Source organism: Bidens hawaiensis, unplaced genomic scaffold (genome assembly GCF_021521415.1).
Source record: "Bidens hawaiensis isolate Kalapana, Puna unplaced genomic scaffold, B.hawaiensis_p1.1 tig00002477_1, whole genome shotgun sequence".
NCBI lineage: Eukaryota > Viridiplantae > Streptophyta > Magnoliopsida > Asterales > Asteraceae > Bidens > Bidens hawaiensis.
The window spans coordinates 1,310,296-1,335,495 of record NW_027491136.1 but is presented as its reverse complement, the minus strand read 5'-3'; the positions used below and the strand labels follow the sequence as shown (position 1 = coordinate 1,335,495).

The following is a 25,200-nucleotide window of genomic DNA, read 5'->3' as shown; positions in this document are numbered from 1 at the left end:
GAATGATGAGAAAAATATAAAATATATGAAAATATACATTATTGTTAAGACTATGTTAAAATCAAATAAACGCAAACACTCAAAAATAGAATAAAAAATTATTACTTATTTGATCGATAATAGGTTAATATGAAATGTGTTGGATATGGCATAATGTTATCCATTCTGATTTCGATACCTTTCATTGTTTGATAATATCTAGATTTGCAAAATTGGCCAGAATATGAATTTTGAAAGTGAATTAAATTGAACTGTGGCGGTAACTGGTGGAAATATAGAAATCATCCAATAAACATATAAAATTTAAAACAACAAAGGTACAAGTATGACAATCTCTTGAAAATAATTAGGGTTACACAACATATTTCAATGTATTCAATGTAGGTGTAAAAACATGTAATTAAAGCATTACTAAAAATGCATTAAATTTAATGTTAAATATTTATTTTATTACTGAATTATTTTATTGATAAAAAAATTCTATAATGGCTTGTTATTTATGAAAATAGAAAAATAAACCAATAGAAAGAGGATAGAATGTATTTTTTTTAATATATATATAGATATATAATATGCTCAAATAGTCATATTGTAAGGCCCCGAACCCGGTGACCCTACTTTAGCGTCGGATTTACTCATAAACACAGTTCTTCAAATCAAAGTTTATTAAAACTTTTCGCGGAATATAAAACATCAATAATTTGTTACAAAACATTAAATCTTTTCTTTGATAGCATAACACAAAACTTATATTTAAAACATCCTTTCTTCTTCTTCAGATGCCAGCTGTTCAATCCATGCCATGTGCCATCCTCATGCTAACTCTATAATCAGCTCACCTGCGTGCATACTAAAAGTCAGCTACGCTGAGTGAGTTCTAGTTAATCAAGCAACTCATCATACAACCACTACATGCATCATATGCGTATCCGAAGACACGTAGTCCACTATCTAACTTGCTACTGCTTAACCACTTAATTACCCCTATAGCTTAGCCTCTTAATTACCCCTACAGCTTAGCCACTTATGCCACTTTATGCCACTTGATGCCACTTTAATAACGAATATCGTTATGCCACTTTAATAACGTATAACGTTATGCCACTTTGCCACTTAAATAACGTATAACGTTATGCCACTTTGCCACTTTAATAACGTAAAACGTTATGCCACTTTTCCACTTTAATAACGAAGGCACGTATAGGCTTACCCTACCACGTACTATCGTTATGCCACTAACACTCTTACTAGACTCTTGCCACTTCTAACACGCTCTACCTCTACTTGTCTACAACACGCTTCATATCATTTACATAATAAGCAAGTCACATCAACAATCATACACACATAATAACGATGGCACGTACAGGCTTTCCCTATCACACGCTCAAGTTATGCCACTAACACCCTTACTAGACTCTTGCCACTTCTAACACACTCTACCTCTACCTGCCTATATCACACTTCATATCAGTTCAGTATTTACGTAATAAACAAGTCACATCATAACATTCATACACACTATCAACCACTTGGCAATCACTATCCTTGGCGATGCGTGCAATATCCGAAGACCGTTCACGTTCCGACAAGCATTATAAAATATATACCTCGTATAACATCTATAGCATACACTTACCACTTAAGGTAAGTGTATTCACACTTCACATCGAGTATGCACACAGCCCCGAAAACATAACAAGGAAATGGGGCTAGAAACTCACCTGGACTCTGCTTCTTCCTCTTATATATGTAAATCCCTTCTTTAACTGAGCTCGGCTGACTGTACAAGTTACACGTATCAATACTCGCCTGATCTAATCTGGTGGCCTAGTATTAGCTTACTTTAACTTATCGCTTTTAATTTATTTTCTAATCGAACTTGGCTTTAGGCGAAGTTAAACCTCAGGCGAACTTGACTTTAGGCGAAGTTAAACCTCAGGCGAACTTGGCTTTAGGCGAAGTTAAACCTTAGGCGAACTTAGCTTTACAGCGAAGTTGTCATCAGGCGAACTTGGCCTCAGGCGAAGTTACCAGTTAGGCGAACTTAACTTTACAGCGAAGTTGCCATCAGGCGAACTTAGCTTGCAGGCGAAGTTCATCAGGCGAACTTAGCTTGCAGGCAAAGTTCATCGCTTTGAAGGCGAAGTTGTCCAGATGCAGGCGAAGTTGCCCAGACAGTCGCTGTTCGGTTTCTTTCCAGCATTTTGAGCGATTTTAACACCCTTGCTATGGTTCAATATCACCCACTACGCTTCCCGACCATTTTCGGTCGCTTATACACTAAAAAGCTTGGATCTTTAAACTTCAAAGATCAAGAATCATACATTTTTGAGCTTGTTTGGATCTCGTTTAACTTGTTAACACAACTAATCGCTCTCTCTCTCTCGGATCTGCCCGTTCCTCTCCTCGGATCTGCCCGGTTCTGGCCGCCGGCGAAGTTGTGGTGTATGTGTGTGTTTGGATAATGATAGAAATGAAGATATTTTGGGGTGCTAGGGTATTTATATCCCTGAAATCCCATGGACCTAAGGCCCATTCTCATTTAACCCGTCTCCATTAATCCAACACTAGCCCGACTCATACCAACTCCTACTCTATTATTTATTTCCTGACAACCCGAGTAAACTTCCCTCTATTAGTAAGTAATATAATTAATATCACTTTGAAATTTCGGGATGTTACACATATATAGTAATATCTATTTTATAAGTTACTATGTATCTAACTTTATCTATATATACCGTAATATTATAAAGATATAAAAAACAAATGAGTATTCTACATCAATTTTTTCGTTGTATGAAAATGTTTTGAAGCAGAAAATGATATGGATAAAATCGTGTACGCGAACTTAGACAGCCTATCAAATTGAATTTTAATAATATCAACGGTTGTTGGTCGATAATAATCACAACTTAATTTATTATCACTGGTGGTCTCAAATTTAAAATTAATTTTCAATTGTCCCCCGTTAAAAAAAAACTTAACATCGTTAAGTTTTTCCGAATTTCAAACTGATTTTTGGAGACTTTTGATCGGAATGATGATACGAGTCGATTGATGCTCTAAACGGTTGAAACTATGCCCCAAACAGTTTGATTAGCACTACAAATCGGGTGTTTGACCTTCAAATTAACAAAACTTAAGTTGTTTGGAGCATTTTTTCGAGCTAAGCTTTACATCAATCGACTCGTATTTTCCTTTTAATCAAAAGTTGTGACATCCCTCGATTTCGGGTCAAATTGTATTTATTTTGTATTTATTTTTATGTTGTAAACCAACCCGATTTATATCCCGAACATTTCAAATATATAAAATATTGGATTTCATGTTACTAAAACATTCCCGCTTGTCTAATTTGAAAAACCCCTTTTACGGATTCGAAAACGGACTTAAAACGCTCAAGATACATCAAAAACGAACTTCCGGACGCGAACCGACGTGCAGACCAGCAGCCCCATCTTTTTTTTTTTTTTTTTTTTGTGACTTGTCTTGACCCCTCTTGCATGCAAACCTTGATATCACACCCCATGCTTGACCCTTTCAACCCACCCTATATATACACCCATATCCCCTTCATTAATCCCTGCTCATTCATCTCTTTCTCTTCCAATTCTCAAGCATTCAAAGGTGTTCTTCATATTTTTTGGCAGTTTGACTTTCCAAAGTCAAACTAACCATAGTCTTACATTATAATCAACTTGTTAACACTTATTTATACTTGAAGATTGTTATACAACATATATATAATAGCACCCTTTGTACCTTCGGTGGGCATTTCTCCGGTCTCGGTCGGTTAAGTGTCCGGCCCATAAGACAAAGCTACATGAAGGACTCGTAGTAGTCCTTGATTATATATATTTTTCACATCTAACCATCAAACTTGTTATATTTGTTTAACTTCTGCTCATCTTAGTTCTATTTTACAATTTGAGTTCCATGGTTATGGGTTTGTAGAGACTAGCCTCGGTTATTCCGTAAATAGCTCCAAACCGGAAGCAGAACTCTTGTTTACTAGTTTGTTTAAATAGTTGTATAAACATGTTTTATGTAAGATTTGAGTTTCTAAAAACCATTTTAATTAGTTCCATGGTTATGGGTTTGTAGAATCTAACCTCGGTCTTATCCCGAAACAAGATCCGAATCGGAAACTGAACTTTCGTTTAAAGACTGTGTTGTTGACTTTTTGTATGTAAAACTTTGGTATTATTATTTATAAATTATTTTACAAGTTCTATGATGTTTGGACATGTGGTAACCATTCTTGGCCTTATTCCAAGATAAAAACCGAACCAAACCGAACTAAACCAAGTTTACTCGCTTAAGACACAGAGGTGTGTTTTTAACCATTAAAGCTTATATATTTCTTTAAAAATACTTTATAAACTGATTTTAATTATTTTCACAAAGTACTCGGAATGTTGAGTCCAACTTGATCTTATAACAAAGTTTGGACCGATTAAACCGAACACTCGCTTAACGAACGTTGTTAGTTCTAAAACAATAAGAACTACATACTTGGTTAAGTCTCTTTAAGATTTATTGAGTTATCTCATACATTTATTATTTTGGGAAAGTTGACTTTGGGTTTGGTCAAGTCACCAAGACCCGAACCGACCACCCGAACACTCGTTAAAACCCATTTTAGTATCTATATTATAAAGGGACTTGCTTTCTTGCATTTTTACCCACCTTATTACTTAACATAGGTTGAGTAAAATTAAGGGCTAGATACTTTAACCCGGTTTCGAGCAAACTTACATTTTTAAAGGACTATTATTATAATTTCTTAAATATTTACATTTTAAACCTTAAACTTTAAATTGTTTACATTTCTTATCATTTATTTTCATTTAAAGACTTCCAAGACAACTTTTCTAATACAAGACTTCTTCTCCTTTAGGCTTCGTTCTTTAAACTCATCGTTCCGGTTAATCTTCAAATCATCAAATCTTTCAAGTTTATTACTTGAACGTGAGTACTTTCATCCCCCGTTTTCACTCTTTTATATTTTGGGGGTGACATTACAAACTTATTCAAATCCAAATGATTTATACTTGAGTCTTAAACCACAAACTTTATTGTATACTTTACTTAAATAAATTCTCGATTTGGTGATTTTATGCTTATATGCTTAAGTGCTAATGTGTTTACCGCTTTTGGATTGTTGATTCATAAATCCGAGTATATCTGGCATCCCCTTATAGAAAGGTGTCGTTAATGTATTCTTATTAACGATTTCATACAAAATCCGAGTATATTTGGCATCCCCTTATAGAAAGGTGTCGTTAATGTATTCTTATTAACGATTTCGTTTATCTAAATTGTTGCTATTATTTATTGTTTTGTATACAAGTTGTGGAATTTCATATTATATATCTATTGTTCAAAAACTATGAACTTGCTCACCAACCTTTGTGTTGACAAAATCTATTTATGCAATGTTACAGGTTTGACTTTAGGTTGACTCGAGGACTTGAAGAAAAAACGTTATCGAGACTATTAGGATATTAGCAAAACGAACAATATATTATTTACTATGATTTGAATTCGGTTATTGTATGAACAAGTTATGTGACTCTTTGTGTTTTTATGAATTTAAATGAGTTGATTAAATATTGTCACTTTATAGTGTCGTGTGCGATGAACAATCGGTTGCGCCCCGACGTTTCCGTCATGGTCGGGGTGTGACAAAAGTCCTAAAAAATCAGTTTGAAATTCAGAAAAAACTCAACGTCATTAAGTTTTTTATAACGAGGGACCATTGAAAGCCATTTTTTTAAAAATTTGGGACCATCAGTGGAAATAAACTAAGTTAAGATTATTATTGATCAATAACAGTTAGCTGAGATTATTAAAATTCAATTTTACCTTTTTTTTATCACACTTGTGACCTTGATAAAAGAAAATTTAACCTTTAAATAGTTTATAAATATCTTATCCATTTTATAACAAAGTTATTACGTGTTAATGGTAGTCGATGTATAGGAATTGAGCTCGAGTCGAGCTAGGGTCACTTCGAGCTCGGAAGATGAAAGTATTCAAGCCAACTTGATTCCAAACACTAAACCGAACTGAAAACTTGATTTCGAACTTCGCTCAAATATAAACTTAGCCATCTTCGTTCGAACTGAACGTGAAATTTACAGGAGTTGGATGAGCTGGGATTGAATTAATACAAGCTATTTTTGAATGAGTTTTATCTAAGTTATTTTTCTACAAGTTTCGAGTCCATGTGTCCCGCATATTCAGTAATCTATTTGGCAATATGTAACTATTAGCATCATAATACAATTTCCTTTTAAATAACTTTAAGCAAGCTTAATAAGAAATCTTTGAATGATACCAAATTCATGATATTGGTTAGTCAAGATTAAGAAAACATTATTATAATAGTATCTTTCTTAGAAACTATCGAAAGTTGACCGATGCAAAACTTGGAAGTGATCAACGATAGAACCATTCATATAAATTCATAAATATATTTTTTTAATGTTTGTGAAGTAACCTATTCTGAGTTTTAGTCAGAGAGTAGAGACGTGTTAGAAAATGGATTTATTGAAAATAGGGGTGAGCAGGAAACCGAATTAACCGAAAAAACCGAACCGAAGTATTAACCGACGGTTAATTTTTTTTTTGTTTTGAGAAACCGAAATTTTGGTTTTGGTTCGGTTTTCCATTTTTAAAAAACCGAACCGAACCGATTTGTGTTTTTACTTAAATATTAATACAATTGTATGTGTTTTTTTAGATGTTATGACCGGAAACAAAACACCAAAAGGATCTACCGTTGATGGTGATGAAGACTATGAAGATGATAAAGATTGGGAGTAAACTTTGAAGATGAATAAGATGAAGAATGAAGTTTGAAACTAAACTTTTAGTATTTTTTTGATTAAGAACTTGCAAGTTTGTGTTCGTTTGGTTCCATGTAACAAATGTCTATTTTTGTGTTTTGAATCTAATATGTATTTTCATTATCTTGGAATTCTTTTGCAATTTCTACACACGTAAAAAAAACCGATTATAATCGAACCGAAACCGAAAAAACCGAAAAACCGACTTTTCGGTTTCGGTTTCACCTAAAAACCGAACCATGCTCAGTTCTAATCGGAAATTTCTGCATTGGACAAATATCAATCTCATGATATAAAACCGGTTATTTTTATGCAAACCAACATCAAAAATACTTAAATAAAACATTTACGTTTTATTTGGAAGATATAAGAATGTAAGTGTTTGTTAAAGGGCATTCGTAGAGAGGTTTCACTAATGTTATCCTCCCCCCCCCCCCCCCCCCCTCCCAAAAAAAAAAAACATCACTACGCTATGCATAGGGCGTTTTTTTATCATTTTTTGACCAACACGTTTTTCCCACAATAGCGTTTTGGGACAATGGATCAATCAAATCTCTTTCCTTCTTTTTATTTAATTACTTTAAATAATATGACGGAAATATGTCCGATTAAATACTATTAAACAATCTCATTTGGGTTCGTCAGTTATGACACAACCGGTTAGATCCATTAACCAAATCAATTGTTCGACCGAGTTTCTAATACTTATTTAGTGTAAGTTATTACAAAGATCTCATTTTCTATTTCAGTTTTATTTATTTTGCTTACGTTTCAAATTCGAATAAACATTTAATTATATAACTTATTACAGAGTTACTAAGTTTTTGAAACCGATCCGACTAGTTATACATAAAAGTTTTATGTATAACTTATAAAACAACCTGTTCAATAACACGTAAATTTTTTTTTTGTTTTCACCATTTGTGAACTAGTCGACTGACTCTTCCTATATATTCAAAGTCATACCTGGTGCACAAAAGTAAAAGTATGACTTTCAAATTTATATAATAATACCTACACGCGTTATAATAGAATTTTACTGGAAACACCTAAGCAATTTCCATCAGCCACCACCCTTGTCTATATATATATATATATATATACTCTTCTAATAGATCTTACAACCTAAAACCAACTGATTTCAAGCCCATTCACTTAGACATGAAGAACCTATTATTAATATGTGCTTCATTGCTACTTATTTTAAGTCTAAACTCTATAGTGGAAGCCAGGATTCGACATTATAGATGGGAAGTTAAGTACGAGTTTAAATCACCTGATTGCTACCGGAAGCTAGTCATAACTATTAATGGAAGAAGCCCTGGTCCCACAATATTAGCTCAGCAAGGGGACACTATTGTTGTTGATCTCAAGAACAGTTTGTTGACCGAAAATGTTGCCATTCATTGGCACGGTATCCGACAGGTAATTACCCGATAGATTTAAGTTGGTGTGTGATTAGGGGTTTGAGGTGTTAATGGATTTGTAAATTGTGATTGTTTTGTAGATTGGAACTCCATGGGCTGATGGAACTGAAGGGGTTACTCAATGTCCTATTTTACCTGGTGACACTTTTAGATATAAGTTTGTTGTTGATAGGGTAAGTAATTAAGTTATTCACCGAATTATGTTTCAAAGCCATCTTTTATGTTTATAGATTCTGGGGTCATAACATTATTATTTATGCAACATGCAGGCGGGGACATACTTGTACCATGCGCATTATGGGATGCAACGAGAGGCGGGGTTATATGGATCGATTCGGGTGGCTTTGCCAGCCGGACAAGTGGAACCGTTCTTTTATCATTATGATAGAAGCATCATTCTTAATGATTGGTATCATAAAAGCACGTATGAGCAGGCTGCCGGACTTTCTTCCGTCCCATTTCAATGGGTCAATGATCCTGAGGTAATTTAATTATTTTAGACCTACTAACTCACACACCCTTGTTTAGTCTAGCATTAAATCTATACTTTTGTTAGCCATGAAACACCTTTGACTAAAAGAACATTTTTTATAAACAACTTGACTAAAAGTTGTATCATTAAAACATCTTTTATGAATACTACAAATTTCTTTCATTAGTAGTCCATTTACAGGAATCCAATGACTTATCTACACTTCAACTTTACAATCACAACTTATTATAAAAATAAAATTCTACATGATATCTTACTTTTGTGACAACTCATGATACACTAAGAATCCAACACAGATCTGTCTTTTTTCTAATATATTTTATGATATTACTTTAAATTTCATAAAAACTTATATTTTATGATTTTCCTTTCAGTCATTGTTGATTCAAGGAAAAGGAAGATTCAACTGCAGTAGACCCGGGGTTGCGGCGAATCAATGTAACACCACAAATCCCGAATGCTCGCCGTACGTTTTCACGGTCGTTCCCGGGAAAACGTACCGGCTTAGGATTGGAAGCTTAACGGCTTTGGCTTCCCTCAGTTTTGAAATAGAGGGCCATAATATGACGGTTGTTGAAGCCGACGGTCACTACGTGGAACCGTTCGTGGTAAATAATCTCTATATTTACTCGGGTGAAACTTACTCGGTTTTAGTGACCGCGAATCAAGACCCAACAAGAAATTACTGGGTCGTGTCAAAAATGGTGAGCCGTAACAACACAACCCCTAATGCTTTGGGTATATTTAATTACTACCCAAACCATCCCAGCAGGTCCCCACCAACTATTCCACCAAGTGGGCCCCGGTGGAACGATGTTGAATCAAGGGTTAACCAAAGCCTTGCTATTAGATCCCATCCTGACTACATACACCCGGTGCCTAAGACATCTGACAGAGTTATTATTCTTTTAAACACTCAAAACCAGATCAACGGGAGTGTCAAATGGTCGATTAATAACATCTCGTTTACCCTTCCACACACCCCGTATCTCATATCGCTTAAACATAACTTACTTCACACGTTTGAACAAACCCCACCACCCGATACTATCAACGGGTATGAAGCTTATGACATTAGCATCCCCCCTCCTAATAATACTACGACTACTAGCAACTCTTTGTATAGACTAAAGTTTAATACGACGGTAGATATTATTCTTCAAAACGCAAACATGTTAAATCCTAATAACAGTGAGACGCACCCGTGGCATTTACACGGGCATGACTTTTGGGTTGTCGGGTACGGTGATGGAAAGTTTAATGCTTCGGAGGATCCAAAGAGGTATAACTTAGTGAACCCGATTATGAAGAATACAGTGCCGGTTCATCCTTACGGGTGGACAGCTTTGAGGTTTGTAGCGGATAACCCGGGTGTATGGGCGTTTCATTGTCATATTGAGTCACATTTTTACATGGGTATGGGAGCAGTGTTTGAAGAAGGTATTGAGAAAGTGTCAAGACTTCCCACATCTATCATGGGTTGTGGTGATACCAAGAGATTTATTAAGCCTTAGAAATTTTATTAAAAATCGGGTTCCATTTTTGTATAAGTATTCTTTCATATTTGTTTAAGCGTCAATATAGCATTGACGTGTTATTTTGTGTAAAGATTTATTATAGTCACGTTGGTTATACAAAAGTGTGGATTCATAACTCGAATTTCATTTTAAGCTTTTAGTAAACCAATTACTAGTAGGTTACAAAGGCTCGTTTTACGTGAATTGAAAACATTATTTTACATTACTATAAACTAAAATGCCGGTATAAAAAAAGAGAGAAGAGTTAGTATTATGGTTTTTTTTTCTTTTTTAATTATCTGGCCCATTTCCGATTAAGAAAAAACATATAGACAATTAGAGGTGTAAAAACCGGATATTCTCAGGAACCGGAACTAGGTAGGAACCGGAACCGGGTATAGTCAACAAAAGTCAAAACCGGGTCCGGGTAGGAACCGATCCTGGGTATAGTCGGGTATTTGACCGGGTTTTGACCTGTTCCGTCGGATTTTTTTCGGGTTTAGGGTAGGGTCGGGTTTGACCGGGTATTGGAGGAACCGGTTCCATCGTGTCCGGGTCGGTTCCGGTTCCTAGTACAGTTTCAGAGGGAAACCCAAAGCCCGGTTCATACCCGCGGGTAGGGTAGGGTACCGGGTAGGAACTGTTGGATCGAGTCCATAACCGGTTGTTTTATGCACCTCTATAGACAATGCACTTGCTTATTTTTGTTGTATGTTCATGAATGAGTAAATGGCAGTCAATTGGGCAGTTGTCTAAAACATGATAAGACATCTTAATCAAAAAAGTGCGCTAAGTGATTTTTCTTTTACGTTTTCAAATAATTGAAATAAGTAGGCTAGTCTCCATCATTTCTTTTTATTGGTACATTAAACTTAAAACTGTTTTATAACCATGACATATAAAGTAGTTTACCGAGTCGTGTTCATGCTTGATACTTGTGTTAAGCATGTCGTTTCTAACCTGTTAAACACGATAAGAACCGAACTAACAGGCAACAGCCTCGGTCACGCCTGGAAAATGAAAACCAGTATGAACGGTTGAAATCTCGTCACAAGAAGACCCACTCATTGGGAATTTGGGATAGTTCAACGTTGTTAAAAAATAAACAAAACATCCCATTAAAGCCCACCTAAATTAAGCCTGATATGAAACTTAATCAGCTCAAATTAAACTCACTTAAATTAAGCCCAAATACTGAATCAAAGTCTACTACATCTTTGGCCGTACCCTCCAAGACCCTCATCTTGATTTTTTCTCTCTTTCTAAAAATTGTTACTTTACATAATGTCGTAATAGCTTAACGGTTGCTAGTTGTTATTTTACGTGAATTTGATTATTTGTTTGAATTTAGAATGCTAATATGATTATTAAATTTTTAGTTTCGCTACTTCACAATGGTTGTTAACACACTCATTTTTTTTATTTAGAATCTATACATTTTTGTCCATCACATGGCTTGAACCTCAACCTCATAGAGAGAGAGACATTTTCAACACATATTAATGCCGCTATGCATTTTGCTAGAATTTTGAATTTTAATTTTATACTTGTTTGAGAGTTTGTATGTCAGTTTGATTCGAATTTGACATTTCATTTTAGGGAATATGAAAAGATATTTTAAAATTAAAATTTTCAAACCTTGAATTTACTTCAAATAATACTTACGAGAATTGATTTTGAAGGTTTCTACCGCGGATCCTTTTGAACGGAACCCAATTTCCTTTTATCACCCTAATCAAAGTGATAAAATTAGAAGGGCATAGGTGATCAGATGTCCATGTCAACCAAGGGCCAAGGTTTTCCACAACAAGTGTTTGGTGGTAGAGCAAGACGTTTTTGTCATGCATGGTTTAACAGTGATGGAAATTGAATATGGTATATAAACTGATAGACCATTTTACTTGTATTGCTGGTTGTTTTAAGGAATAATTTGCAAATCACAAAGATGCATTTGTTAAAGAAGGTTTTAGCAGTTGGAATAAAAAAGTAGACGCATTCGTCATGTGAGCGATATTAATAGTTTGCACTACAATTTAATTATAAATTTAAAGATTTGCTAAGACAAGATCAATAATAGTAGATGCATGTTTTCTTTGAATACAAAGTAATAAGCAAAAGTATGAACATCAACTTCGATTAAGTTTTTCGATTGCTCTTTACAAAATTTATTGAACCAAAGATTATCTTCTAATATTAGGTTGAATCAGAAAGCTCTTTAACAATTGGAATTTACTTGGAATTATTACAGATTTTAGAACAAAATGAAACAATTTGCACAAGAAGCAGGTAACAGTATTACTAGGAGACTAAGTTAAAGTTGAAATTATATGGTTTTGTGTTTTACTTGCAACTTGAATTACCCAAATTTGAAATTATAAGATTTGTTGAATGTAACCTTATTGACTAATTTTGCAACAACTCCAAGAGTTTAGATTAGAAGCATCTTATTTATATATGTAAAGAACATGACATAAAATTGGTTAACATGAGAGCAATTACATTAACCCAAAACGCCAAGAGAAAAAACTAGCCTCGCATATCGTCACTATTTTATTATTTGCTTTATGATGATTTTGTATATTATATTTTTATTATCAGATCTGACTCGGTCCATTCCAAAAAAAGTATAATCGAGTGATAGACATCCAAGCACCGAATATTAGTAAAATTCCTGAAAAATAGTTTTCGAAGCAGACACTTCTCGAACCTGTTTTGACCTGTTCGTTTTGCTAGACATAGATGAACTAAGAAAACTAGCAAGTAATAATCAACTCAAATCCATCCTTTTCAAGATTGTGTTCTTGGTTACATTGATCGCCCGACAAATGTTTGGTTATACATAAAAAGCAAGTCTAATCATTAACTTTAGTGTACATTTATGTCCATTTAAGAATGATCACATGTATTCCCCCAAGTGAAAGCGCACTCGAGTAGGGGCTCATGACTGAGTAGGGGCTCGTGACTGAGCTTGGCATGCTACCAGTATGTTGATGGCAAATCATGTGTTTGGTTTTGAAATAACCAGTAGTTTTTTCTTGCAGGACATGACTTAAAAAGCAGGATCCTTAAAGGGTATGCATATTCATTGCTTTAATTCTTCATTTTCTTAAAATACAAACGCATCAATATGTCATTTTACAAGTTTCATTTAACCTTTTAATGTAGAAACCAATCCGATCCAACATCATAAAAACTCATGATAATTGTAAATTTGTAATATCAACATATATTCACAATCAAAGCTTCTCAAAATTCACACTCTCCCGAGCCTAAACGCTTGCGGTAACACTAATACGTGGAACAAATCCAATATCAAAATAAATCCGGCAAAAGATATTGTAACATAGCAAGGCACGAAATATACTTGTTGTGAGTTAAATCTCAGAAACCCCATGGTGAACAACAGCCAATGGATTCTTGATTAACCCTTGACGCCTAAACCCCCTGTTCTCTCGGTTACATGATTCGAGATTCATGTTCCTGCCACTCATCTGGCTTATAGTGTTTAAATGCTGAGTTTCTGTTTTTGTCCAGAGCTTAGAAGTCAAAAAGCCCGCACCAGGTAGCTTGCAGCACCCGGGTTGCATGGCTTCAGGATGTGACAACCTTCCAGTTGATCTGGCCAAGTCAAATGAGATCTCATCAAGTGTCAACTCTAGACCGTGCACTCGCGTCTCCAGTGCTCGCATCCCTGTCTCTGAGCTTCTTGTAAATTTCTATAATTTAAACAATAACATTATTCAACTATTCAAGGACACACATAAATCATATAAGTACAACAACAATTAACCTACCGAAAGGGGCAAAATTACCTGAAGCATATCAAGCAGATTAGACTGTCGGGTCTCAATCTGAACAAGGTGATTACGAATCAAAGCTAATTCCTCAGAATCTCTCTGGCTTTTGTGAACAACATTGCTCTCGACAACAGTGGCACTCCGGCTTGCACTGTGACATTCGGATTCATAGTCATACACTTCTTCTTCAACAATCTCGTGTTTTGTTTCTGGTTTTGCAAACCTGTTATTGATATGATTATCATTCACAGACGGTGGACTAGCAGGACGAATAGCAGCAGTCGCGGCTGGCTTCTTTCGATCCAGCTTCCTAAACATCGCTGGACCAGCTTTCTTGTTAGCGTTTTCCAGTGCAATTCGGCTCGTCCCAGTTCTCTTATTAGTCATATGCGCAGTTCTTGGTTGATTTCCGTCGCTAGTAACTTTAACTACCAGATCACACATTAAATTTTTTTTAATTGCTATAGATCTCTAATCCAGCATTAATAATAATTCAAGATCTAATACCTTTAGAATCGGACTGCGTTTCCGACAGCGTTAATCCCTCCTCCTGCACATCCGGAATCGCCTTCCAAGCTTCTATCATCCGATTCATCGTCTCCCTTACAATTTTCACCTGCATTATATCAAATTCAATTAATATTAATACCAAATAATCACAATACATTCAGTTTGGGGAAAACAGCCCTACCTTATCAAACTTCTTCGCCTCAAACGTCTTCAAACATGACGCCTTAAACTCCAACAACAAACCGCTCTCCACAATCGCCAACTTCTCTAACGCCTCGGCAGCCGATCTCCTCGCACTCCAATCCTCACTCTTCACCACAAACTCAACCAACACACCCACCAAACTCCTCACAACAACCGGACTATCCGCCGCACCAACGCCAATCACGCTCCCTAAAACCGACAACAAAGCCGCCTTCGCCTTAAAACTTTCACACTTCAATAACTTCTCAATCCTTAATATCACTCTCCTCAAATAACCCACCTCTGGATCCGGCGCGCCGACCACAGCCGCGGCTAAACACAGAGCCGCGCCGATCTGAGAATTCAAGTCCTGTTCGGTTGTTAAAGCATCAACTAACGGTTTGGCAACAGAAGTGAACGGTGGTTTGGTGACGTGTGACGCAATTGAGGCGGTGGCTGCGATACAGGCGGATCGGACGGCGGTGTCGGGATCACGGAGGCGGCGGATGACGGCGGAGATGAGTTTGGATAAGTGGGGAGATAATGTGTTGCCGTGGGATTGGGATAGTGTGGAGATTAAGCGGACGCATTGTTTACGGACGGGTGACTTGTCGGAGGAGTCGGTGGCGGAGATGGAGGATAGGAAGGGTGAGATGAGGTGGTGGTCTAGGGTTTTGGCGATGGATTCGAGTTCTAATGCGGCGGCGGAGTGAGTGTCGCGGTCGGAAAGCTTGTAGAGGCATGTGAGGACCCGGGTTTTGAATTCGCGGGTGGAAGATTGGTTGGTGGTGGAAGGTGGTGGTGGCATTGTGAGATTGTTATGGAGGTGGTGGTGTGTCTGGATTCTCCGGCTGCATCGCCGGTGGTGGATGGTGGTTGATCAGTGTTGGGTTGGGTTGGGTTATGAGTGACACGGTTTATCCGAGAAGTGTAGTTGGTTTATATAAAGAGGGAGTGCGTTTAATACGACAAGATAGCAGGGTGAAATACTACTGATAATTTTCGGTTTATATTTTGATCTGGTGAAATGGTAAATGCTGTCGTTTTTCTTTTACCACCTCTTTTCATTAATTACCAGCCCATTCCACTCTATATCCATATATATCATATAACTAGGTTATGTACCCGTGTATTACACGGGTTTAACAAATTAATTTTATAAAATGTTATTATATAGTAAGTGCATACAACATAATGTTGGTGCTATGATATTATTTCATATCATACAACATGAAACCATAATACCATAAATTATGAGTTTAACATTAAATATAAAAGGTTTTAAGAGTATTGCCAATATAGTAAGCGCATAATGTTAGTTCTATAATGATATTAACAAAATTCAAAGAACTTATATTTACAAACATAAATCATATGTTTAATAGTGTCTTCGAGAACCATATCATTTGTTGGTACCTAACTATTTCAAACATAATATTTCATGATCATACAACATCAAATCTTATATAACTTAAAAGATTTTAAACAACATAAATTTCTAAAAGAGACACCGTTTCATCAAATAAAAAACAGCCTCTTTAAAACCAGACATCTGATAAAAGGAAAACATCAACAAAAACCCAAGAAAACAAATTGTAAAGAAACGTAAATGAGCCAACATTGAAAAATAGATAACAAAAAAGGAATTTATTTGTAACGATAAAAAAATCAACATCTACTTCTCAGTTTTTGGAATCATCAGTCTGCTATTGAAGTTGCATCGGGCACACCCTTTGCGTCAATCTTCTCTTTAAATCAACATCGGTAGTCTTGCGGTCTTGCCCATATTATCATCATTATTGAAAAGCTAGGGTTCATTGTTAGCAGTAAAGAAAATAGAATCCTACATAAAAAAAAATAAAGAAAACAAATATTTTAAAAAATTAATATCCTTCAAAGTAACATCAGTTTTTAGTAGCAATTATGAATTAGTTAGATTCTCATAATCAGATTCGTCAGCCTGCATTTGACATAAAAGGTAGTATGTTTTACTTGCACACATACGGCTGGTTTATTATATAAATGAAGAAATATTATAATGATGTTTGATATGGAGTTTTTTCAAGTCCGGAAATAGTTTTTGGATCTTCAGTCATTTTAGAAATTGAAAAAAATCGACATCTTTATCAATATTATTGTTCTTGATCTCGATTCTAAAAGCGATCTTTCTTTCTAGTAAGATATTGAAATGAGTAGGAAGCTTTGCAAATTCAGCCGACTGTGGAAAACACTAAATATATTTACTGAAAACATTATAAAGTATAGTAAAGTTATTATAAACGGTTGAAAACGACAATCATATACCTTTTCTTGTTTTTCAAGGCTTGTATAACAGTTTGTCCTAAAAGCTCATAAACCTCCCGTTCAAGCATAGCAAGAGTCACAGTCCCCGTGCAATCCTGGACTCTTATGGGGATCTTGTTTCTAAAAAAATAATACTTGTAATAACTTTAAATAATAAAGCATACCAATTTTATGAGTATACCACCTAGGGAATGAATATGAAAAAGTTGCATTGTAGATAAGTAGGAAAATATTTAAAACTTAGGAATAACATATGATACTGTAGTTTAAGTGCATTTGTCATTGACACGGGGTACTCCTTGTTGAGATCAAAATCACCTGGATCTTCTCTCTTTTGAATAGTGACTAAATTAGTTCATATTCCGTTTTTACATAAATCACATCCAAGATAATACCATGATTCTTTAATGCATACATCTTTGATCTTACCAGCAATAATAAGGGATTTCACATATATCATTAATGGTATGTTAATAAACATGTTTAGTTGAATATAAAAACATTAATTCAAAATAATAGAACATACCTTTCTTATTTCATTAATTACACGAATGTTGACGAAATCAATTTCATTAAGAAATTCTTCTTCAAGTGACGAGACCCTAGATATACCAACGAACCGATGAGAGGATGTTGCTTCACCAATACTTTTCTCTAGAAATCTGGTGTGAATAAATATTATCGCTTATGTTGATTAAGTAACTTTAAATAATTCAAAAAAAAAGTATACGTAAGACATTCATAAATGAAATGTTATATGGTAACGACTTGAAGTTGAATAATAACATACCTCTTCTTAATATAACAATTTCATTGATCAGCGAATATATAAACAACCGATAGAAACCGTAAGCATTAGAAACACTACTATCCTCTGCAATAACCACAAATTCGTTTATTGTGTGAAGTGTATTGAAATAATCAAAATAAATCTGTAGATTTGTTAAATATATACTCAAATAAAAATGAGACGATAGAAATCAAATTGAATATTATAAGTTTTTAACAATCAATGCTTATAATGGGCTTTCATAAGAAAACTTTTATGAAAGACAAAAACTTTATTGTTATTGTTATGTAAACCATATTGTTGTAATCAAAGTATTATGAAATCATAAAATACTGTTAAGATTCAAAGCACTAATGTAATAAAAAGAAGAAATGCATATCTGTGAACAATAATGTACCACTGTAATCACACTAATCAAGATGGCTGAGTACCTTGTATCCCCTGTTCACATCAGGTTTAGAGTTAAAATGCATCATATTTGGAACTGCAGATATCATATAACAGAAACATATAAAAATCGAATCCCTAATTCACAAAGTAGTTGAATTAAATGAAATTTCAAAAGACATAAAAAACTAACAGAAAGAGAGGTACCATGTGAGAGAAATCAATTGTTGGTGACTCCGCCCTAAGTTTTGATGAGGGTTGTTGGCATTGAGAGGATTTAGATATACTGATTACAGATCGATTAGGGTTTGATTTCGTTTGAAAAGTCATCGACGGCGTGGAAGCTGTAGTTTGACAGCAGCGATGGAGATGAAATTGGAAGTTTCGGTCGCCCGTGATTTTGAGAATGGGATTTGATGGATTGAAACATTACGAAAGATTTTCTGAAGAGAAGATATAGATTGGCACAGGAGAGGTTTGGGAGTGATTGTGGTTGTAGATTAGGGTTATGAAAGGAGTGTGGTGAGAGGCGGGATTTTGAGAGAAAGAGGTGGCTAATTAGAGGACACGTGTAACAAGTAAAGTTTTATTTATTAAATTGTATAGATTACATTAAAAATCATTGTTTTTTGTCTTTCCTGTTTAATTATTTTTTCTCTTTCCTTCACTCACAACCACTTTTAAAAAATATTAAAAAATTATACGTTAGGTATGAGCAGTGAAACCCTAAATTTAACTTTCCCCTATAACATTTTCTTTCTCCTCTACTCACAACCACTTATAATCATACCATATAATTTATAAATCCTTCTCACATATTTTTAGAGAACGGGCTAAGAGTGCTCTAATAATAATATTTGACCACCTCTTCTCATTAATATCTCAAGGCCAATAATAATATGTATTTGGTTTATATAATTGTAACAATGTTTTGAAAATTTCAAATCAGCTTACTTATAAAATATTTTTTCCTATTATGATTATTAAAGTTTCATTTGTGTTTCAGTTTGAGATATTTTATCTAAATAGCGGTTTAATATAGTTTTTTTTATTTTTAAATATTTGGCATTACAAAATATTTTTTAAAAACTAAAAAATTAGTAAAAATTGAGAAAAATAATATTTAAATCACAAACCTAAAAAATTGCAAAAAAAAATCTAAAAAATTTGCGACAAACTACAATATAATTAATGTGTTCCTATTGTTTTTATTTTTTTATATGGAAACAATTAATAATTCTACAATTAAATATTTTAATATCACCTAACTATATTTTTGGAATTTTTCCAAAAAAATGGTGGTTTCTTATAAAAAACCGTAACTTCAAAAGGGGTGGTTTCTTACTTTTTTTATTTTTAATTTTATTTTTTGCAATTTTTCAGCTTTTTTTTTCAATTTTTTGCAATTTAAGAATTATTTTTCTCAATTTTTTTTAAAAAAATTTTGCAATGTCAAACTATTTAAAAATTAAAAAAAATTACATAACCTACTATCCATGTAAAATATCTATGATTATAACACAAAAGAAACTTTAGTGACCTAATTTGAACAAAATATTTTATAAGTGACCTGATTAAAACAAGTTTAGGTTACTATTTTATAGAGTAATCTCATTTAGTTTTTATTTCCTTTTTAACAGGTTTTTTTTAACTGCTAACTTTTTTTCACATTAATTTACAAGCATGTCTCAGTGAGACTAAAACCAATAATCGTTTGGCTGAAGGTTATACATCTAAATCCACTTATTCTCACAATTGGATTTGAGCCATCGTTAATTAAGAAAGAGATAATTTATCACACCCCTAGATACCATTGGATCATAAGCTCGTTAATATATGTATTTAGTAAAATACTATTTACTATAGACTATTTTCTAGTTGATAATACAACGTCTATCTTGATATGACTTTAATGTATAAACCTATTTTAAACAGGAAATATAAGAATCGTAGAAAATTGTTGCATTTGAATATGTGATTAATTTTTATGTTTATTTGTTTAACTGAAATTGCTTTTAAATCATCAGCTCTCATCGCATATGTCAAATACTAAATACGTATTAATGTGGTGAGGGTTGGTGGCAGTGCAAAAAAATAAATAAATAATCTGATTTCGAACCTATGTCATAATTTATAGGACGAGCGGGTAACGGGAACATTGAGTTTTTATGTGTTGAATTGATTTTATGACTTATAGAGCTAAGAATAATGAGAGTTAGCCAACTAAAAAAAATCCATTGATTTTATGACATATAGAGCTAAGAGTAATTAATGAGAATTAGCAAACTAAAAATTTAATGTTATATAATATATTACAGTAGAGTTGTAGAAATGGTGAGTAGAGAAAAAAAAGTCATTAGAGCATCACTTGTTGAGGCAAGCATCCAAGACTTAAACTCAATTATACACCCATGGATCAACAAAAAAACTGATAATAGGGTGATTTATGCATGTCATCAATTCAGACAGACGACGAGAAATAGATTGACATGGTTTGATATTCGTTTAAACATACCGTTTGAATAAATAAAAACATTTAGTCTAGAGATGTGTAATTTGAAAAGATGAGAAGAAGGGTGCAAAATGCCAGCTAATATGTTGGGTTGTAAGCAAAAAGTCCAACGCCGAGAATGATTTAAAATAAAATAAAATAAAATAAACGAGAGTAAAAATACTTGAACCCTGCCAAATTGATTCAAGGTAAGCAACATTCAGCCTTCCGATCAAATATCATTCTTATTATTTTTGTAGTGCAGCTAATATTCAGGGTCACCGGTAGAAAAGAATTGGGGTCAATCAAAATTCTCATACTAGACGCTTTATATAAATTTCAAAAGTCATTGGTCACTTGACCTCCTATCTTCATATGATACATGTTCATGGCGAGTGCAATGATAATATTTTAATTGTGTATTGTCAAAGATTTCAATTCCTTTGATTGAATTCCTTCGTAGTTTGAAAAAATATTGAAATTATTTCTCATAAACAAAATTGAATTTACTAATTTTCTAATTCATTATTCAAATTCTATGAACCAACAAAATATAAAATTTAAATCCTATAAACCAAAAAAATATAAAATTTGGGTACATACATTTTCTATGTAAGCATATTTTAGGAATCTACTCTTTTTACGCCAAATAATGTAGTGTATGTTAAAAAAATAATCATAAAAAATGATACCGTCTTATAATATTATCATAATAATACTTCTAAATGATTATAACAATAATTGTAGCATCCTTCTTCAAGCGCATGTTAGTGACAAGTGTTAGCCTTGTGCTTTGTGTTTCAAAAGATCGAAGGTGAAGGGCAATGATCAGCATTGGTGAACTTGGAAGCAACCCATATTTGCTTATAATCAAAGATTTCGTTCCAAGGGCCTTTTAAGAATTGACCTTATAGTCACAAGGTGTTTTAGCATTATTTGAAGACGTGGTAATTATCATTCCTTGTGTTGAAAGCATAGGCGGAGTTGAAGCCAAGCACGAGGTTGAAGAAAGATCTCACCCAACTTTGACTTAACATTAAAATAATATGATTATTTTAAAAATTATGTTATAGGACCTTTTGGGCTAGCACAATAAGCTGAGACCATCACTTGAAGAACGCGGAGCATTTCTTTCTCGGTCGTCTATCTTAATAAGTTAAGCGGATTTTAATAATTAAAGGCTTTTCATATATCTTGGTATGATTTGATTTTATTATTTTTAGTTTTTTACCCATCTAGTTTTCGGCTCATATTAAGATTTTTCCTTTTTTATTGGTGTTGCTAGCTGTTATTAACTTTTCATTAAAATTAGTATTTTTCTTTTATTACTTTTATATTAGTCCTCGAAAACATTTTTTTTCACTTAAGAGTCTTTCTTTGATATGTTAAATAAAAAAACTATAAAAACTATTTGGTTTACTTTTTGTTTCAGGTTGAGCTGGGATTTTTCCAAGTGTCCAGCTTTGTTATTAAAAATAAATCGCCCAAATTAAGAAACTTTTATGTTGTATTTTGAGTCTTTCTAAAAAAACTATAATTATCATAATTAATGGCCATGCGTCACATCTATATTGTTAGATTTGGTAATTAAGACAAGTATAGCTCAGATAGTTTTGGTTGCTTCGTTTTTAAAGTTTGAGAATAAACAATAAGCATGATAATAAGGCCAATAACAGCATGATCTTATATTCGTTTTTCGTTAATTACCCGTTCAAAATAAATTAGTGATTTATTGATTCAAACTCATATACGTGTGTTAGCAAAATCTTGAATTAAACCAAGCTTACATGATACAACAACAATCATATCATGTGAAATCCCACAAATAGCAAAGTTATAAGCAAAGTCTGTGAAAGTGGGATGTAGATAGACCGTACCTATATTCCAAATAATAGAGAGTTGATTCTAGAGAGATATCTAGCTCCAAAAACCGTAAGTACGAGACAACATAAAAGAAAGGCAAAGTTCAGCACTAGACCTTTAGACATTAGGGTGGACGGAGTCATCCCACCACCCTACTCATCCTTCCTCGGTACCTAGATGGGTGGGACCGTGTTCCCACTTCTCTCATCCCAAAATCATTTCATCAACCCAAAATTAAACATCCCGTGCCTTCGATGATCTTCAAGTTGAACGGGACAACCACGCCGCTCTAGGCGCTTCAGGCTGTTCTTTTTTGATACGGCACCACCCATCTCCCACTCCTCATTGCCACTCTAGGGTGCTCTAGGGTGTCACGCATGGCATTTTTTGGCTCCTAAGTCCCAAAGCTTTGTTTTTAGTAGGATTGGCTTTGCTTTTTAAAAGGAGGTTGCGACACAACTTGTTGCCCATTGATTTGTCACTTTATTAAAATCATTTTAAGTTTAATGAGAAATCATGTTAAAAATAGATTAATAAATATAAATATTAATATTTTACCCTTTTTTTTATTTTAAAGGTTTCCTTACATTGAAATACAAATAATTCATTGTCTTCTTTCTTTTTCAAATTAATAAAATATTATTTTCACATTATTTTCTTTTTCACAGAAAAACAATAAAATATTATTTTCACATTAAAACATTTTCTTGTTAACTGCGTTATGTCGGCTCATGATTTTACAATATGGTCTCTCAATATTAAGTTGATTTACCATTTAGATCCCGTACGTTTTCATTTTTTAAATGGAAAATAACCAAATTGTTCATTTTGACCAATTTTATTCTAAAATTGTCTATGAAAATCTTATTTGTTCGATCATGTCCACTCCAAAACCCACTACTCAAGTTTATTTACAAAATCTCGACAGCGTCTTTTTGAAATGTTTAGTGAAGAGGTATGTACCCGCCTCAACACCGAGCGAGGCGGGTCAACCCACAAGATATAGACAAGAGGCTTGAAATCAAGACATTATAAAGGCACAAAGCCAAAACCTATGCGCATGGCGCATATCACATATGCTCACGCATATCACATATGCTCACGCATCACATGCTCAGGCATCACATGCTCAGGCATCACAGATGCTCAGGCATCACATATGCTCACGCATATCACATCTGCGCGTGGCGCATCCGCGCGTGGCGGCGCATATCACATATGCTCACGCATATCACATATGCTCATGCATCACATGCTCAAGCATCACATGCTCAAGCATCACAGATGCTCACGCATCACATATGCTCACGCATATCACATCTGCGCGTGGCGCATCCCCGCGTGGCGCATATCACATGCTTGTGCATATCACATCTGCGCATGAAACATCTGCGCGTGAGAATAAAGAGAAGACCCCGCGCATCCTCAGGATAGGCGCGTATCATACATGCACATAATCAACCTTGTCCTTATCCAAATCAGGATTAGGGCAACCTTGATTGTGCACGTCAGACAACCTTCCATAAGGTATCTTTTTAAGGAATAAGAATATGCTGATGTTGACAGCTGCCAATGAAAGGTGGACAACTCAGCAAAACCCATGTGCTACCACGTGATTATAACCAATGAAAAAGCACCAGGTGTCCCAGAGGACACGTGGCGCAAAGCAATTGGAGGAGGCCAACAAGGCCCTAATTGGGTCTGAGCCCAATCATGGGAAACCCTAGCACTATAAATACCACATCAACTCCACAAGGAGAGGATCATCCAAACACACACAATTACAGAGTATTCAGCTATATTAAGCAATACACTCCATTTTCCTTACTCTCATATTATTATCTTCTCCCACAAACACTTATTCTCACACCGGAGGGTTACCCCAAAGAGGACCCCTCTGTCCCTTTCTGAGGGGTAAGTTTACGGTGCTGTTCATTTTGTAGGTGGAAGAACCCAGATCCCAGAGAACCATCGGTGAAATAGCATAATCACACCCGAGGAAATTAGATCGTCTACCAGTGAGTCGATCCACGTTTCTTCATTTAGAAATCATCAAATCTTAATAAAATGCCTCCTTCTTCACAATTAGACCCCATCTCAAATGGGTTTTTCAGTTTCACACATAACCCAAAAACCTACTGCCAAAACCACCACTCTTCCACCAATATCATCATCATTGATGTCATGATGTGGGTGGCTAACCTTTTCAAACCACCAAGGAAACAAACAAGCCTTAACCCTAGCTGGCTCCAAGACCCTTTTCTCTAATCCTTTTGAGCTCCAAACAACATCCCTTTCATTGACAGAGACCCTTAATTGTTCTCAATCCTTCCTTCTTTATTAAGAACAAGTGATCTTCCATCAAAAGCCAAAGCTTTTGACATTCAAGATATCATCTTTGAAAAATAAAATTATAAACAACGCGTCGGGAACATTTCAAAAAATCAAAGCGCCGCCGAGATTTGAAAAACAAAGTGGCCATTAGGAACATTTATGTCAGATGCCAGAAAACCAGGTTGTAAGTCCCATGGGAGGATTTTTCAATATGATATCAATTAACTCGTTGATTAGGCGGAAA

The 25,200-nt window shown here is 34.5% G+C and overlaps 2 protein-coding genes across 2 annotated transcripts; one reads left to right on the top strand and one right to left on the bottom strand.

Annotated features, from left to right (window-relative positions):
- The first annotated feature begins 8,021 nt into the window (after positions 1 to 8,021).
- On the top strand, positions 8,022 to 10,294 carry LOC143619673 (L-ascorbate oxidase-like). Its single transcript, XM_077091550.1, has 4 exons — positions 8,022 to 8,285; positions 8,368 to 8,460; positions 8,557 to 8,769; positions 9,155 to 10,294. The coding sequence occupies exons 1-4, from the start codon at positions 8,022 to 8,024 to the stop codon at positions 10,292 to 10,294; spliced, it is 1,710 nt and encodes a 569-aa protein (XP_076947665.1).
- A 3,197-nt stretch (positions 10,295 to 13,491) lies between these two features.
- LOC143619674 (TORTIFOLIA1-like protein 3) lies at positions 13,492 to 15,672 on the bottom strand. Its single transcript, XM_077091551.1, has 4 exons — positions 14,786 to 15,672; positions 14,602 to 14,710; positions 14,110 to 14,522; positions 13,492 to 14,013 (listed from the first exon to the last, which is right to left on the bottom strand). Exons 1-4 carry the CDS (start codon positions 15,593 to 15,595, stop codon positions 13,672 to 13,674), a joined length of 1,674 nt encoding a protein of 557 aa, XP_076947666.1. The 5' UTR covers positions 15,596 to 15,672; the 3' UTR covers positions 13,492 to 13,671.
- Between the last annotated feature and the right edge of the window lie 9,528 nt (positions 15,673 to 25,200).

Excerpts from the sequence above, each read along its gene's own strand:
- LOC143619673 (XM_077091550.1), top strand. The coding sequence starts at position 8,022 with ATGAAGAACCTATTATTAATATGTGCTTCATTGCTACTTATTTTAAGT. Across the intron at positions 8,286-8,367 it reads ATTGGCACGGTATCCGACAG|ATTGGAACTCCATGGGCTGA; the intron begins GTAATTACCCGA and ends ATTGTTTTGTAG. Across the intron at positions 8,461-8,556 it reads ATAAGTTTGTTGTTGATAGG|GCGGGGACATACTTGTACCA; the intron begins GTAAGTAATTAA and ends TGCAACATGCAG.
- LOC143619674 (XM_077091551.1), bottom strand. The coding sequence starts at position 15,595 with ATGCCACCACCACCTTCCACCACCAACCAATCTTCCACCCGCGAATTC. Across the intron at positions 14,711-14,785 it reads AGGCGAAGAAGTTTGATAAG|GTGAAAATTGTAAGGGAGAC; the intron begins GTAGGGCTGTTT and ends GATATAATGCAG. Across the intron at positions 14,523-14,601 it reads AACGCAGTCCGATTCTAAAG|TTAAAGTTACTAGCGACGGA; the intron begins GTATTAGATCTT and ends GTGATCTGGTAG.